The 19417-nt window shown below is 35.4% G+C and overlaps 1 protein-coding gene across 1 annotated transcript; it reads right to left on the minus strand.

The window, feature by feature from the left end:
• Positions 1-1805: 1805 nt before the first annotated feature.
• On the minus strand, positions 1806-3922 carry LOC141667123 (cytochrome P450 86A8). The gene has a single exon (XM_074473493.1). The coding sequence runs from the start codon at positions 3793-3795 to the stop codon at positions 2182-2184; it is 1614 nt and encodes a 537-aa protein (XP_074329594.1). The 5' UTR covers positions 3796-3922; the 3' UTR covers positions 1806-2181.
• Positions 3923-19417: the final 15495 nt, after the last annotated feature.

Below are 19417 nucleotides of genomic sequence, written 5' to 3' on the forward strand. Positions count from 1 at the left end.
TCACCGGACTATTAGCATATTGACTCCAATGTTCTATTATAAGTCATTGTCATTTTTATAAAATCATTGAGTCATAACACACACACACACACACACACAGAGAGAGAGAGAGAGAGAGAGAGAGAGATTACAAAATATCCCTAAAATGAACTAGAAACTGATCAAAACTTTTCTGCATGACTATTCTATGGCATTAACTGATTAAGTTCTGAAAATTGAGAATCATCCTCTGATGGATAAATTAAGAATTATACTCTAATGAAAAAAAATGCTTTTGGCCTGTGTCTACTTGCCGAACTTGATGAAGTTAACAGATGTTTTACGGTGCATACGATCAAAGGTATCCTTTCTACAAACACGCGAAAGAATCCATGGTTGCATAACACAAAAAAAAATCCATGGTGAAAATTGACCTAAACAATAAAGCTAAACAATAAAGATCTGCAAGAGGAACTTGCAGAAACTCGAGGTCCAAATTTGCATCATCTTCAATGAACACAATTGACACTCTTTACAAATTATTCGTTCCATTTACCATTGTGAATTTTCAAGTCTATTGCATGCAAGTCAGTAGGCAAGAAAGGTTTGTCACAAATTCTAAAAGTTTTCGGTCTTGATTCAGGGGTCTTAATAGGTCTGGCATCGTCGAATGTAGATGCTACTTCTCCTGATAAGTGGTCTGTGATCAACTTGTTTTAATTTTTTTTGTGTTTTTTTTAATGTAGACATTAGGCATGGCTCGTCCTGGCTATAGATGAGCAAGATTTGCGTCTAGGATCCTCAATATTTAAAGGCCTAAAATTTTAGAATCTCTAACACATAAAAGATGTAGTGTGTATGTACTTTAGAGCCCTAAAAATGATTTCGACTAAGGTCCCCCAAACCTCAGGGTCGGGCTATGTACATAGTGCTAAATAGACCACCTGCCAACTTGTTGTTGTCTTTGCTGGTCCCTTCAGAAAACAAAAGGAAATGAATTATGACAAGTTTTCAAAACTGTCAAACATTTAATCTTGCATACTCAGTGTATGCTGTGACTGGCTCACTGTGGCCTGTGTATAGTACACTGGAAATATAAATAGATCAAGACCCAGATTCATATCAGTGTTGAAAATTCACTTGATCGGAGTTAGTCAAAATCTGTTGCGGATCTGTGGACAAATTCTGCAGAATGTTCCTGATATTTTCATTTTCTGATACTCAATTTTTGTGTACCTTCCCCATTCCCCGTTCTAAATTCGCGTTCTGATTCAAATATTGTGATAATTCGTATGTTTGTGATCATTCGCGTTCTGATTGAAACATCGTGATATTTAATCAATTGAATGTGATTGCGACAGACTAATTATTCAATAAACATGTAGTAATCTTTTGGAATGACAGATATTCGACAAATGTCTTCCACGATTATGACAATATAATGATTTTTGCAGCATCACCTAAATTGATAGAGAGAATGTAGGTTATAGTTATGCTTAATTGTTGTTACATATCTTTGTTGTTGGTAATTGTTGAACAAACAACTAAGCTTAGTTCACCAAACTAGCTCATCTAAACTCAAAAAACACCATATGCATGAAACTAGAAGTTTGTAAAAAGCTATACATAGTTTATTCAACGGTCCTGTCCCTGAAAAACGATCGTTGTTATCATCTGTCTGCTATAATTTTTGACTGAGAAAAGCGATTGTTGTTATCATCTGTCTGAAAAACGATTGGTGTTATCATCTGTCTGCTATAATTTTTGACTGAGAAAAGCGATTGTTGTTATCATCTGTCTGTTATGTCGTCTATGGACGAGCTTCCTTTAATCAAAATGAAGTTTTTATTACATCAACCATACAAAAGCATGTAAAAAGGATACAAACAAAGCAATACAACTATTACTATTAGACATAGAAATGAGAAAAACATATATGAACAAAATAATAATGTAAGTAATAATAGAAAGGAGTTTTCCTAAGCTTCACAAAGTAATCAAGAACCCTCATTTCTCTCTATTCAGTTCTGGTCACAATCAATCAAATGTGCCTACATACAAGAAGCAAAAAGAAACTGTAAATTCAAATAACTCTTATGATACGCATCATTTACCACCGTCACAGCCTTTCAGTTATTGATGCCCCCCTCCCACGTACCTTTTCACTGCAACATAAATATGAGTATTTATAACTCGAATAAATTAGCCAACCACCTCAACCGGCTCAGTTACTTCTCCACCACCTAAACTCCCCTGTTTGATTCCAGCCACAATTTGGTTCAGGTCTCTTTGATGCACATTCACCTTGAACCCGTGTTTCATGAACAATGTGAGTGACATTTTCTGCTCGATTTTGTGATTGGGTAGGATGGTCAGCTTGTGTCGTAGCAGCACTGCTGCTACGATTGATTTCATTTGTAAGTAGGCGAGATCTTTGCCTAAGCAAATTCTCGGGCCTGCATTGAACGATACGAACTTGTACATGTCGTGCATTGCGAATGTTTTGCCATCAGGGCTCAGCCATCTTTCGGGTTTGAATTCCATGACGTCTTCGCCCCAAGTACTCTTCATTCTCCCAGATGAATAAATTGAGTAGGTGATTGATGAGCCCGCTGGAACGAACGTTCCATCGGGCAAAACATCGTCTGCGACGACATGTTTGGAATCCTCAGGCACCGATGGGTACAATCGAAGAGTCTCGGACAATGCAGCTTTGAGGTACACCAAACGATCGACTTCCTCATATTCGAGCGGTTCGTTGAGCCATTTATCCACATCATTGCCACGTGTCTCGATCAAAACGGTGCAGATTTCGCGGACAACTTTTTCTTCAATTGATGGATTTTTGATAATCAGCCAAAAAAACCAGCACATTGCAACGGATGACGTGTCGCGTCCAGCGAGGATGAAATTGAGTGCCACGTGTTGCAAGAATTTGTCCGAGTAGGATTCTTTTTTCTTCATGAACCTTGATAACAAGTCATCATACTTGTTACAATCCCCTATCTTCTGATTCGACAATTCGAGCTTTCGGGTGTCGATGACCTCAGACAAATATTTGTCTACGTGGGTAAGGCTTCGGCTCAGGCTGACTTCCAGCCCGAGCCGGAGCCATTTCTTGAACTTCCAAATAATCTTAGGAAAAATCATCCTCTGCAAAGAAGCCTCAGTGGCTCGATCAAAAGCCGAAGCGAAATTATTATCAGGCAAGCCAGGCGCCAGAGTTTGCGGGTCCTTTCCAAACGCCAAGCCACAAATATTATCGAAAGTGAGTCGAAGCAAAAGATCTTGCAAATCAACCGGCTTGTCATCAACCTGAGCCGTTTTCAAAATCGGACAAAACCTCAACTTAATAGCCTGATTAACCCACCGAGCCATAGCCTGTCGCAACGTTCGTGTCGTGAACTCAAGTGCAGCAGTTTTCCTCTGAAACAGCCATGTCTCACCATCCGAATTAAAAATCCCTTTACCAAGCAAATCATGAAACACAGCTTGCCAAGTCGGTCCTTTCGGATAATTATCGAACCTCGTCTTCAAAATGTGCTCTAGATTCTTCGGATCACACGTAACCGTAACCAGCCCTTGCTTCCTCGCCAAGAAAGGTATAGCACATATGCATGTCTGGTACGTACCACCACACGCGCTAAGATTCTCCGCAATCCAATCATGCAAGTTGTTACAGTTCTCGATCAGTCCCGGTAAACTCCCTACAATAGGCCATACTCGCGGACCCTTGAGAGTCCGCGAGATGAAGGTGAACCATATCAGATAGACTGTCACACAAGTAACCACCAACAAGGCTACAGAAACATCCATATCTTTCACTAAAGACTGAAAAAACACAATGTATGTAAAATATTTGAGCTGAGAGAAGCAAAAGAAAGAGGCTTAACTTAAGGATTGAGGGTAGAAGAGAAAGAGAGTAGATGGAAATTTATAGGTAAGAAAATGTTGAGGAGGAGGGGAAATAAATAAGGACAGACTGTTTGTTTGAATTACATCACTCACCTCCAAATTTATTTTCTTTCTTTCTTTCTAACCATCAGATGCAAACTCATTAATGCACTAAAGAGCTGGTTGTTGGAGGTTTTCAAGTTTAAAGATGAGAGTTTTTGGATATTAAATAAGTTATTGGAGTTGAAAATGTTGAAGTAATTGAATAAATCTTGATATCTATCAACTAAATGTGATAGTAAGATTTTGAGAAAAGTCAAGAGGAGATGGTATCATTGATGTGAATTTACTGCATGCATGAGTCTGGATTGTTATGGAGATTACATGGAGGAAACGCGTTTTCAAGAATCTATTTTTATAACCAAATTTACTTGCTACAATTTAGAAGGTGGCCAATTTTTCAAAATCGATCATAAATCGGTCAAAATTATTTGACCGATTAGATAATGTCTTCTTGGATAGTTATAGTAGCCCATAGACGCAAGATGTACATGCGGGTGCGGGTCGTTCATGTTTTTGATATCGATTGTCGATAAATCATTTAATTTTTTAAAAAATTGCCGATAAATTATTTAATTTTTTAAAAATAGCCGATAAATCACAAATCGGTAAATCAACTAAATTTGTTCCGATTTTCGAAATCTGTAAACATAGTTAAACGTGATTAAAAAAGTGTTCTAAAAATTCCTATTAATTTTGCAAAAAATACTTGAATCGTTCGATTTTAAAATCTGATTAATCCCAATTTTAAAATGGTATATCTTATTATAAACAAGACAAATATATTAATTTTAGTAAAAAAAATCCAATTTTTGTTCAAATTAATTTCGATTAGTTTCTAATCAGTACCTAAACCGATTAATTACAATTCCCCATTTTTACATGATTAAAAGTTAAAAGATGTAAAAAGGTAAAAAGGAGTAGAACCACAAACTACCCTACAAAAATAGCTAAGCTAGTAAAAGTGGGGTTGTCCAAACCAATACCAAACAAAGGACTGTGAAAAATATAATACATGAAACAAGTAGTAGCTATAAAACAGTAGTATAATATAACTCTTTCTTCTCTCCAACTAATTTCTGCAGAAAGAGGAGCTGGAACTCTTCAATGCATTCATTCATTGAAGAGTGGAAATAAATGAGATTAGTTGAGAATCTTTGAAATCTATTAGACAAATTGTGTGAGAGGGAGTTGTGACTCGGCTATAAGTGTTCGACATGGACATGTGTCTAGATATCGAACTCGGTAATATTTTAAAAAATATACATGTTTTTCGCTTAAAATAAATGTCTAAGTTCCGGTGTTCATGTCCATATTCAAGTGTCGAGTGTCTAACACGGATATTCGGAGATAAAATGAAGAGTTCGAGTAAGACTGGTTGTGAAATGTAAAGGACATTATAATCATGCACTTACACTTTTTATTGTTCACAATGGCTTTAAGAAAAGGACTTTTGTTTCATTCCTTAAATTAAATGAAAATTATGGAATTATAAATGAGGAAAATGATTGAGCCCCAAAGTGGTTTTTGTGTTTATTTTAAGTAATGCAATAAAACTCAAAATTAGGTGGCAATAAATTGTGCAGCAACAAATTTTTAATTAATATGTGTGTTATAACATACTAGTCCCATCATGTATTTTACTATGCATAAAACCTATTTGGTTTTAATTTAATCTATAAATTGTGCAGCAACAAGTTTCTAATTACTATGGGTCAGCAACAAGTTTCTAATTACTATGGGATGGGTGTGTTTGGTATTGCCGTTGCAGACAGCTTTTCGTTGAAAAACAGTTAAAATACTGTTTGATAAAATTTAAAAGCCCATGCTTTTAGAAAAAACTGCTTGTTAGCTGTTGCGGGAAGCAGATGCTGATTTCACCATCAAACCTTACCAAAATCATTATTATTTTTAATTTTTTGCATCAAAACATATACTTATCAAAAAAATTATCAAACAGTCATCTGATTTTTACAACAACACTTTTTTCAGCAGCACTTTTTCTTACAGCACAACAATTTTTAAGAGCAATCACAAACAGAGCATATATATGTTTTAGCCATCATTACAGATTTCGAAAATCGAAACTATTCGGTTGAGGTACCGATTTATGATTTATTGGACGATTTTTAAAAAATGGAATGATTTATCAGGAATCGGCCAAATCGGACAAATATTTTTGATCGATTTTCGAGCAATTTATCGGCGATTTTTAAAAAATCAGCCAATTTCTCTAATAATGGTTCTAAAATACCATTCCTCTCATATTTTTTACCATGCATAAAAATTAATTGATTTTAATTAATCTCGGAGCTGAACGAGAACCGAACCAGAACCAAACAAAAGTTTCCTAAAAAACGAAGGTATATTTGAAAATCAAAAAATAATATTACTAGAAACAAAGGGGTAATTATGTAACAGAAATTTAAGCATGAGACATATGTTCATGTACTTGGCATTCCTTGCTGAATAAAAATCCTTATTCAGTGTGTTTTCATTTTCACATTTCTATATTAAGAATCCAATATATGTGTTTTGTATGCCTATACCTGCGTAAACTTGTATCAACATTTCTTTTTCATGCTATTATTCATCAACTAAATTAAAATCGGACTTAGACAATTTTTGGTTTGAAAATCATAAATGGAACATGGGGATTATTCATGTCCCAGCTCATAGTTAGGTGAACTGCCTACTACCAATATACACATACATATGTGTAAAATTATATGATACATGTAGCAATTACTAGGGTTGTGTTTAGGGCCGGCAATTTCGGATTTCAAGTCCTGTTCGTATTTGTAAATGTCTTAATTTTGAATTAAATTAAAATTATATGAAATTAATTATAGGGCTGTCAAAAAATTCAAAAAATCTGATATTCGTCCAAAAAATCTGCATTCGTATCCGAGAAAAAACGGATATTATCCGTATCTGAATCCGGGAGATTCGAATCTGAAACTAGATACATATATGATATTAAAATTATATAAACATATAATTATATATAATACAAAATTTATTATTTTAGTTTATAGTGTGTGTAAATGCATTAAATAAATACATTTATATAAATTTTATATGATTGTAGACATACTTTATACATATATAAATATATCATATGTGTTTAATCTAAAAAATGTTATAAAATCATCGTCAATACGGTAGGTCCATCAAAAAAATTCAAAAAATCCGATATCCGTCCGAAATATCCGCATTCGTATCCGAGAAAAACTGATATTATTCGTATCCGTAATAAAGCAGATATTATCCGTATTCGAATCCGACAATTGCGGATGCGGATACCGATATAGGCAAATCCGTATCTGAATTACCTGTTTGACAACTCTAATTAACTATATCAGTGCAAAGGAATAATTTTTTTAATAATTTATATTAATAATTAATCATTTTGGATTGAATAGGACGTGTTCGAGCACTTTCGAATTTTTTCTCTTAAATTACACTTCGAGTCGGATTTGGGTCAGGGATCGGATCCTGACATTATTGAAATTTATGTTTATATCCTTCTACCATCTAACTTCTGAAATCAACTCACTAAAGAACTTCATATTCTAACACTTAACTACCTGAATTTTATGGTGTTGACTCTATACTCGCTTGTTTCAATGCAATGAAATCTGCAGTGATGAAAGTCAACTAGGTCATGAATTTTTGGATAAAATCAAAAGTCAAAGGTGCGAATCAATCTGTTACTGACACACTTTTGGAGAAAATAAAAATATAGTTATCCAATTCTCCATTCCAATGCCCAAAATTAGTATATTTACACCACATAATCAATGTTGATGCCTTTCTTTTGAAAATAAATACTCCCTCCGTCCCTTTTTAGTTGTCATATTTGATTTTCATCCAGTCAAATTGACTAAAATTTGACTGAAATTTATTAATATTTTGTAATTGAACAAAATAAAAAAATTACATCACCGAAAAGTAGATTTAATCTATGTTAATATATAATTTTTAGTTTTTTTAAGTAATATAAGATTAATGTTTAATATGCGGTAAAAAATTGGTCAATTTGACTTCTATAAAAGGAAATGTGACAACTAAAAATGGACAGCGGGAGTAAATAATTTCGAGTTAATTATACTTTCCACCATCTTATAATAATAATCTCATTTCAATTTATATTAATTTGAAAATGTATTTTTCAATTTTGTTTATTTATAAATGCATCAATTTGAAACGATTATATATAGTAATTCTTCTCATTTATCATTATATAGTTTTCAAGAAAAATAATGTGAGGATAATGTTCAGTTTGAAACTTAGCGATGAAGATATATTATTAAAAAAATCTAAAAAAATTATATATTATCATTTATCGTTATACAATTTTCAAGACAATTAAATTAAGGATAATGTTCACGTTTGAAATTTTGAAATGCAGATGTATTATCAAAAATTCTCTAATAGAAGCTCAATATTGTTATGAAATGGAAGGAATATATTTTATATAATTGTAAAAGTTCATCAAACAAGGTAATTAACACAAAAGTACTCAAGAACTAAGCAAGATAATATAAAATTAATATTTTGTAAAAAATGAGTTATATTATGGAGGATATGTCAACGCCTAACCACTATGAAACATATATCATGACGGCCTTTGGACTACAAATTTCAATGCTCTGACGAAAGTCAACGTAACTTCATGAATTTTAGGGTAAGAAAAGTCAACTGATGTGTATATAATGTATATACTGACACAAATTTGGGAGAAATTAAAAAAGGTTAGATACTACTCTCCTATCCAACTTTGGGAATACGTATCTATATAACATTCCAAACCTAAAATCGAATACATACCAGATTCAACAATTTGATACAAATTATTTAAAAAAAATAGTAATTTGATATATATTAGTCGTAGATTTGTATATATAAATGTCTCAAATATTCTTATTATTATCGATGTGGGAATTAGGATGTTACAAAGAGTCCATCTTACTGGGTTAATGTTCTAGTCGAGCCCACAAATACAAATATGAAACTCGGGCATTGACTCTGCACTTCCGGCTGGATATAACTCTGATATCATTTATAACATCCAAAACCTACAACTGAATGCATATCGGACCCAATAATTCAGCACAGATCAACTCGAGAGAGCTAGTAATTTGATATACATTAATTAGTTGTTGACTGTATTCATAAAGGTCTCAAATACTCCTATTATTATCAATATGTGATGTTACGATCAATGTCGGAAATAATGCGTAAAAGTAGTATACCGCCGGGTCACATGTGATGTTGTGCCAATTCTATCTGTGATCAGTTGGGGGTGCTCATAAACTCGACCGAATTAGTGAAAGAAAAAGGATTAGTGGAGGTTAGAGCTGGCAATTCGTTCGTTTCATGTACTTTCATGCCGCGTATTTTCGTGTTTCGTGTCATGAATGTCTAACCCAAACCCAAACCGTTAAGGATTCGTTTTGTCTCGTGTTCGTGTACCTTCATTTCGTTTATGTTTCGTGTCATGTTTCGTGTCGTGTTTCGTGCAATTTAAAATTAATAATAAAACTAAAGATAAATAAAATATATATTTAAATATTAAGTTTTTACTAGTCGAGTATTAAGTCAATAAGTCATAAACACTCAAGTGCAGTCAAGTCTTATAAAATTTAAATTTGAATCTATTTTGTGTAAATATTATATGTATAATATTATTGTAAGATATATGTATTCATATAATTTTGATAAATTTATTTTAAATATTTATTTATTTCATGTACTTTCATTTCGTGTCGTGTACCCAGGTATAAACCCAAAACGGACACTAAATTCATCTATGTATTTTTGTGTTCGTGTATTTTCGTGTTCTTATACCAAAAATGTGAAACCGAACCCGTTATTTTTGTGTCGTGTTATCGTGTCGTGTATGAAATTGTCGGCTCTAGTGGAGGTCAACACTGTCTCAACAATTTTGAACGCCCCAAACTAAACAAAAAATTATGATTCCTATAAAAGTGAAAAAAATATATGATTCTATTGGGGCCTTCCTCTAAGGCCTTAAGGTTTTAGATAAGATGGTTACTCAATATGGTATCAGAGTTTAGGCTGGCGAGAGAACTAAGGTTCAATTCCCAGCCACCCCTAATATTCTCACAATTTATTGTGGACACTAAAGACAATTAATACCCCAAAGATGGGTGCCGGTGTTCCACTATTCGACCCATAAATAGGTTTTCGAGTGAGGGGGAGTGTTTTTTTTTTGACAAACAAAGGAAAGGGGAGTGTTAAATATATGATCATATTGGGGCCTTCCTCTAACACGTTAAGGTTTTAGATAAGCTGGTTACTGAACAGACATTTATAATTATTTTATATACGAAAATTTTATTAAAATAGAATCATAAATACAACTCCAACGTAAGTTAACTACTATTGGGATAATTTATGACGGAGTATATTAAAAATGTCCCAAAAATGTGACATGTTAAAATTGCATTTGATAATTTTGGAGACCCTGTGCGGTATAATTTATTACACACCCTTGTCTACGGATCCCGGTGGAGGTGCTCGTATATCCGAACATCTAATTAACCTAATATTTTGAGTAGCTCACCAAAAATTTATTAAAATAAAATAATAGATACAATTTCAACATAGGTTAATACTACCAGGATAATTCATGATTAAATATATTAAAAATATCCCGAAATTGTGATTCGTTAAAATTATATTTAATAATTTCGGGGGTGCTATGCGATTAAACTCATTATACACCCTTATCTACAGGATCTTGGTGGAGGTGCACGTACACCGACCCAAACACCTAATTAACCTAATATTTTAAATATGTCACTAAGAAGGTAAATAATACATGAACAATGCTATTTCAAACTTTGATTTTTTTAAAAAAAATAGTATTTCTCATTATAGTATTTAAAAAGTTATTATTCCAAATTATTTTTTTTATTTAATTTGTTAGTATAGTCTTAAAAAGTGTCTTACTTTGAAAAATAACAAAAGCACAAGACTAACAAATCGAAAGTAAAGTTTAGGTGTTTGAAAAGTATAAGACGGTATTACCGGGAAAAATAATTCCCGGTAGCATTTTTGATATCCTATTAATTTATAGGATTGTATGTGATTATGTAATATATATTATACTACATACATATTTTTATAGGAAAAAAATATTTGAATTATATATTTTTTTTCTATTTAAGTTTCAAGTAAGATTCATTCTCAATCTTATAGCATGGTTGTAGTTATAGGCCCGTTGTTGACCCCAAAGTTGCCATGGTTTATGAACCATTGGGCCAATATTTTTTATCAAGGCCTTATTAAGCCTATCTTGTCCGTTATAACATTGGGCCTGTTGGTCATAAAGTTTGATTATTCTCAGGTATGACCAGTGTTACAGATTTCGGAAATCGGATTTATTCGGTTAAGGTACCGATTTACGATTTATCGGACGATTTTTAAAAAATCGGATGATTTATCGGTGATTTATCGGGAATCGGTCAAATCGGATTAATATTTTTGACCGATTTTTGAGCGATTTATCCGCGATTTTTGAGAAATCGACCGATTTCTGTAACAGTGGGTATGACACCACCCATTAAACTCATGCAGGCAATTTCAATTTTTCGTATCCAGTTTTTTTTTTTTGCTAAATTTAAGGGATTGCTGGCTCCGAGGATGACCTCAAGACATGCTGGAGTTTAAATATGTGTAGCATACAATACTTGCCCTGAAAATATTACAGTATAAAATGTCCTAATCTCGTAATTTACCTGATGACAACCTCATGTCCAGTTTTCTCTATTTAATATGCATCGTAATTTACATACTTTTCAACACTACTTTTTTTAATGTAAAAGAACACTTGAAAACAAATATTGAAATCCCCGGTTCACAATGGATCGAATTTTATTTATGTTGTTTATGCTGTTAAGATCACCAGCATTCTTGCTAGAAATATATGTTGAGAATCTCACTAACAAGTATAGCAACATAGAGGCAAGTGTATAAAGAATTTAACAAGTTTAGGCCAAGACCACAGTTAACAAAACAAAACATGTAGGTAAACAAAATCAGTAACTGAAATAACGTAGAGAGAAAGAAAGATGTACCCGAAACCATAGCTTTCAACAGTGACTGAAATAAAGGTTTACAGATACAAAACGCCAAGAAAATGATTACAGCTGAGTCACCAGGCCTTGCTTGAAGTCCTGGCTGCTCTTGAAGAGATTATTGCCCCCTACCTGCTGCGTTTGGGATGTGCGCAATATCTCCACCAGGATAAAACAGCTCGGAGTTTATGTTAACAGCAGCAACAAAACCTCCACTTCGACCAGCACCTCAGTCGCCGGAAAATATCAGCACTTCAGTTCTTGTGGGAGAGAAATGCAGAGAGGTTGAAGAGAAGAGATGAGAATGTAGTGTATTGTATTATTTATTCATTCAGTTTAGCCTCTATTTATAGGAGAGGAAAAATGAAACTGTCAACACACTTAATGTCTGAATTAAACTGCTTCATTAATAAAAAATAAAAACTGATCAGATTTTGAATTCATTAATGAAAAAATCAAAACTGATCAGCTTTTGAATTTAAATTATTTGTAACAGCTTTTCACATTAACACCCACATTATTATCAGAACTTAAGTTAAGTTCTGATTTAACTCATCAGTACTTAAGTTCTGATTCGACTCATCAGTACTTAAGTTCTGATTCTGATATCAGAACTTGTTAAGTTCTGATTTTATTCATCAGTTCTGATTCTAATATCAGAACTTGTTACAGATCAGATTATTTGCAGGTTCAATATATTTAGACTACTTAGCCTATTTCAGAACCCAGCCCAATAATCCAATCACCGATAAATAAATTCGAATTAAAATAATTCTCAAATAAATAAAATCCTCGCCCAGGTCGCCTCGCGTACGCGAGACGCCGAGACATTCGCCCAAATCGCCCTTCGACCCGTCCCGGTCCGGTGCGTGGCGGGGCGGGCGCGCGTGTGTGTGTGCGCGTGAAGCACACAACAACACAATGGACCATCACACACCTTAGTAGTTGTATACTACTCATGTGGGTAATACCATATAAAGCACACAACCCCCTTTATTTATTTCAATGTGGGACAAACATTCTCAAATTTTCCAAGCTTTTCCAAGCTACTTTCAACTCTCATTTCATATGGATTTCATTAAGAAAATTCTTAAAACCATACATGAAAATTTAAGTTCAAATATCATTGAACAATTTCCAATCATTAGATTTTAGGATTAACATCAAGAACATAATTAAATTAAGCTCTAAAATCCTAATTTTCTAACAATCCCCCACAAATCCATACAGAAATGTGATCAATTTCCCATCATGACTTATTTTTCATAGTCGGTACCCTTCCGGGTTTGAACTCTCCTAATTTCTCTACTTCAATGGCTATCGGACTCAGATGGAATGTTTCACCTTGAATCTTAATCCGTTTAGTATAACCATATTCCATAGACGACGACAAGTCAAAGGTTATGGTGCCAATCTACGGCTTTGAGACATTAATGGTCATGTCTCGATCATGTTCGTCGAATGCTTCAAGGATTAACCCTATCCTCTAATTGCGACCACACAATTACATTCGCTTAGCTGGGCATCTCCAGAGATATACTGCCTCTATATCGTCAAATGACTTGATCCCATTCAGAGTTTTAACACTCTTGCTTTTCTGGCAGTGTCAGTACCTTCTAGGTTTACAGGGGATAGACTCAGATACTATAGTATCATCTATGTAGCAAAGGTACTACCAACTCATCCTTACAGCTTGTTATTACCCATTGAATACACTTTGAGGGATCTCCTCTCATGTGTATTGGGTTCCCACTGTTGATGAATTATGATGGGTTGACAATCTCATCCCCAACCTTGACTTAAGGACCACTGCAGGTTCCAGTCCTTTAGTAAGAGGATCAGCTATATTATTCTGAGTTCCTATGAACTCTATAGCTATGATCCTATCAGTCACTAAACCCCTTATAGACTTGAGTCTAACTTGGATGTGTCTCTTAGTTTTAGCATTATGCTTTTTACTGCTAATCTTGTCGATAGTTGTTCGACTATCACAGTGAATAGCAATAGCAGGGAGCGGTCTGCTTACTACAGGTATTGCAGACATAAGTCCGTGTAACCATTCAGCCTCCGTCCCTGTGGCATCAAGTGCACACAACTCAGCCTCAAAAGTAGATCGAGTAACAATAGTCTGTCTGCTTGACTTCCAGGATATTGCTCCACCAGCCAAGGTGAACACGTATCCAGTCACTCCATTGGAACCAGACTTCTTAGCTATCCAACTTGCATCACTGTACCCTTCAAGCACACCAGGAAATCTCCTGTAGTGTAAACTAAGGTACATTGTGCCTTTTAGATATCTAAGTACTCTATCAAGAGCATCCCAATGAGTTCTGTTTGGACAGCTTGTATATCTCGCCAATTTAGACACAGAATATGAAATATCTGGTCTAGTACAGTTAGCAAGATACTGCAAGCTCCCAATAATCTGAGAATACCTTAACTGAGACACATGCACTCCTGAAGTATTCTTGACAAGGGCAACTTTCGAATCATAAGGTGTACTAGCGATTCTACACTGTGAATAACCATATTTCTCAAGTATAGATTTCTCTATATAATGAGATTGAGTCAAGGTTATTCCTTCAGTGGACTGAATCAATTTGATTCCAAGAATCACACTTGCCTCACCCATATCCTTCATTTCAAAATGCCTTTTCAAGAATTCTTTAGTCTCGTTAATAATCTCAATATTGGTTCCAAACAATAAAATATCATCCACATATAGGCACAAGATAACACACTCATTACCTTTAACTTTAGTGTAGACACACTTATCACTTTCATTAATCTTATAACTGAAAGGCAATATAGTTTCATCAAACTTTTTATGCCAATCTCTGGGAGCTTGTTTCAAGCCATAGATGGACTTGATCAACTTACATACTTTCCTTTCATTGCCTGATGCAACAAATCCATCAGGCTGATCCATATAAATCTCTTCCTCAAGTTCACCATGAAGAAAAGCCGTCTTTACATCCATCTGATGAATGATAAGACCATGGACTGAAGCCAATGCTATAAGCATTCGGATTGTTACTATTCTTGCAACCGGAGAGTATGTATCAAAATAATCAATTCCTTCCTTTTGCTTAAAACCCTTAGCTACCAGTCTAGCTTTGTACTCATCTATTGAGCCGTCAGGGTTCAACTTCCTTTTAAAGACCCATTTGCACCCAATAGTAGAACACCCAGGAGGGAGATCAACCAACTCCCATGTTCCATTGGAAACAATAGAGTCAATTTCACTCTTGACAGCGCCCTTCCAGTGCCTTGACTCAGAAGAATCCATAGCTTGCCGGAAAGTTAAAGGTTCGTTCTCGATATTGTAAGTGATGAAATCACCTCCAAAATCCTTGACTATTTTTGCACGCTTACTTCTCCTTGGTTCCTCTAATTCCTTAGGAATAGAGCTACTATTAGGTTCCGCCCCCACATTTGTCATCTTTTCCACATGATCAGGAATAGAACTTGATGTGTGAGTAGGATCTTCCTCAGAAGTCGTTTCAGGTATTCCAGTCTTCATAGGGTAGACATCCTCAAAGAATGTTGCATCTCGAAATTCAACTATCGTATTTGCCACTATACCATCTATGTCAGATTTTAACACTAAAAATCTCATAGCTGTAGTGGTTTCAAGATAGCCCAGAAAGATACAGTCAACAGTCTTTGGACCTAGTTTCTTTCTCTTGTGTTCAGGAACAAGCACCTTAGCAAGGCACCCCCACACACGAAGATACTTAAGACTAGTCATCCTGCCTTTCCATAACTCCAAGGGTGTTTTATCCATGTGTTTCAGAGGGACTCTATTCAAAATATGGCAAGCCGTATTTAGAGCCTCTCCCCACATGTATTTAGGCAACCCAGAGTTAATAAGCATACTATTAATCATATCTTTAAATGTTCTGTTCTTTCGCTCAGCAACCCCATTAGACTCAGGTGTGTATGGTGGAGTAACTTCATGAACTATACCATTGTTTGCACAAAATTCATTAAAAGCATTACTCGTATACTCACCACCTCTATCAGATCTCAATCTTTTAAGTAACTTACTAGTTTGTTTTTCTACTTCAGTTTTATATATAATGAATTTACTAAGTGCTTCATCCTTATGTCTAAGTAAATAAACATAACAATATCTACTACTATCATCTATAAAAGTAATGAAGTATCTAAACTGGTCCTTGGTCAACACACCACCAAATTCACAAATATCAGTGTGTACTAAATCTAACAAGTCTGAATCCCTAACAACGTTATGAAAAGGTTTCCTTATCTGTTTAGCAGACACACATACTTGACATTTAGAATTCTTTTCTATGGTATATTTTGGAATCAACTCTAAGTTCATCATGTTCTTAAGAGCACCAAAGTTGAAATGACCTAGTCTAGCATGCCATATATTTGAGGATTCAATACAATTAACAGTAGGAATAACATTATTATTCAAACTTCCCAAAACGGGATCCGCATTAATAACAAATAAACCATTTGACAAGTAACCCTTGCCAAAGAATGTACCAGTGTGAATAAGAACTACTTTATTACACTTGAACGAAATTTCAAAACCACTAGAAACTAAACAGCTTCCACTTATTATATTTCTACGCATGTCGGAAACATGATGCACTCTCGTCAGAGATAGAATACGTCCTGAAGGGAACTTCAGATCCACGTTTCCAACTCCATGTACTTGAGCAGCACTAGCATTCCCCATCTTCACAGTCAGGCTATGACTCTGTTGATAAGATACAAATCAGCACAAATATGTACATTAGCTCCAGTATCTATCAACCATTCATTTGACAGATAGGTAGAAAATATCACAGGGTTGTAGGATACATACCGGTCAACGTTGGTTTCAGAAGCCGTAGCCTCACCAACAACCATGTTCACTACAGGCCCACTTGCGGTTCCAAGCACAACATTTGCTTGTGCTACCTCGGTTTTCTTCGCTTTCTTCGTAGGGCAGTCCTTACTCCAGTGCCCAACCTGCCCACAAGACCAGCATGGTTTGTTTGCCTTGGGTTTCTTGGCCTTGTCCTTGTCACTCTTAGGTTTATTACTATTAGCTTTCTTAGCAAAAGCCTTCCTCTTTTGTCCTACAGTTGCTATGTTTACCTTCGAGGTACCGTGTTCAGTTGGCATCACATGTCCCTGTTTGGACTTGTGTTGTTCGTGTACCGAGATGTCCAGCATAAGGTTGGTCCAGGTGATCTCTCCTTTCTGTCTTTTCAGGGAGAGAGAGAACTCTTCCCAAGACTTCGGGAGTTTTTCAATCACACTCATCACCTTGAACTTCTCCGGGAGATTCATTCCAGACTCCTTCAAAGCATGCACTATCATCTCGAACTCATGCACCTGCTCAGTCATGGACTTATTGTCCACCAGCTTGAACTCGAGGAACCTTGCCACATAATACTTTTCTAGACCTTGTGAGTCAGTATTATGTGTCTGGTCCAGCTTCTCCCATAAGAGTTTTGCAGAGTAGGCATCAGAAGAATAGACATCAAACAAAGTGTTTGTTAGTGCCTCAAGAATGGCCGCTCTAGCCACTCCATCCTTCTCAGCCCACTTCGCAAAAGCCTTAACTGTGTCAGCCTTCTCTTGATCCACTACTGGTTTCTCATATTCCACAACCGGCCACAGACCCTTTATAGTCAACCACAGCTTCATCCTTTTCTGCCAGCGAGAAAAGCCAATACCACCGTTGAATTTCTCCGGTAAACCGGTTAGTTCAACAGCCTGTGGGAAACTATAGGTGGTCCAATCAATGGCCCCAGCAGTTACACCCGAACTGCTACCACCACCAACGATAACCTCACTTTCGTTAACCATTATGCTAAATTCTAAATAACTAATAATCTCTTCAAGAATGTTGAGAATCTCACTAACAAGTATAGCAACATAGAGGCAAGTGTATAAAGAATTTAACAAGTTTAGGCCAAGACCACAGTTAACAAAACAAAACATGCAGGTAAACAAAATCAGTAACTGAAATAACGTAGAGAGAAAGAAAGATGTACCCGAAACCATAGCTTTCAACAGTGACTGAAATAAAGGTTTACAGATACAAAACGCCAAGAAAATGATTACAGCTGAGTCACCAGGCCTTGCTTGAAGTCCTGGCTGCTCTTGAAGAGATTATTGCCCCCTACCTGCTGCGTTTGGGATGTGCGCAATATCTCCACCAGGATAAAACAGCTCGGAGTTTATGTTAACAGCAGCAACAAAACCTCCACTTCGACCAGCACCTCAGTCGCCGGAAAATATCAGCACTTCAGTTCTTGTGGGAGAGAAATGCAGAGAGGTTGAAGAGAAGAGATGAGAATGTAGTGTATTGTATTATTTATTCATTCAGTTTAGCCTCTATTTATAGGAGAGGAAAAATGAAATTGTCAACACACTTAATGTCTGAATTAAACTGCTTCATTAATAAAAAATAAAAACTGATCAGATTTTGAATTCATTAATGAAAAAATCAAAACTGATCAGCTTTTGAATTTAAATTATTTATAACAGCTTTTCACATTAACACCCACATTATTATCAGAACTTAAGTTAAGTTCTGATTTAACTCATCAGTACTTAAGTTCTGATTCGACTCATCAGTACTTAAGTTCTGATTCTGATATCAGAACTTGTTAAGTTCTGATTTTATTCATCAGTTCTTAAGTTCTGATTCTAATATCAGAACTTGTTACAGATCAGATTATTTGCAGGTTCAATATATTTAGACTACTTAGCCTATTTCAGAACCCAGCCCAATAATCCAATCACCGATAAATAAATTCGAATTAAAATAATTCTCAAATAAATAAAATCCTCGCCCAGGTCGCCTCGCGTACGCGAGACGCCGAGACATTCGCCCAAATCGCCCTTCGACCCGACCCGGCCCGGTCCGGTCCGGTGCGTGGCGGGGCGGGCGCGCGTGTGTGTGTGCGTGTGTGCGCGTGAAGCACACAACAACACAATGGACCATCACACACCTTAGTAGTTGTATACTACTCATGTGGGTAATACCATATAAAGCACACAACCCCCTTTATTTATTTCAATGTGGGACAAACATTCTCAAATTTTCCAAGCTTTTCCAAGCTACTTTCAACTCTCATTTCATATGGATTTCATTAAGAAAATTCTTAAAACCATACATGAAAATTTAAGTTCAAATATCATTGAACAATTTCCAATCATTAGATTTTAGGATTAACATCAAGAACATAATTAAATTAAGCTCTAAAATCCTAATTTTCTAACAATCCCCCACAAATCCATACAGAAATGTGATCAATTTCCCATCATGACTTATTTTTCATAGTCGGTACCCTTCCGGGTTTGAACTCTCCTAATTCCTCTACTTCAATGGCTATCGGACT

Source organism: Apium graveolens, chromosome 6 (genome assembly GCF_009905375.1).
Source record: "Apium graveolens cultivar Ventura chromosome 6, ASM990537v1, whole genome shotgun sequence".
In the NCBI taxonomy this organism is placed as follows: domain Eukaryota; kingdom Viridiplantae; phylum Streptophyta; class Magnoliopsida; order Apiales; family Apiaceae; genus Apium; species Apium graveolens.

Bases quoted from the DNA above. Each gene is read 5' to 3' on its own strand.
- LOC141667123 (XM_074473493.1), bottom strand. From the start codon at position 3,795: ATGGATGTTTCTGTAGCCTTGTTGGTGGTTACTTGTGTGACAGTCTAT.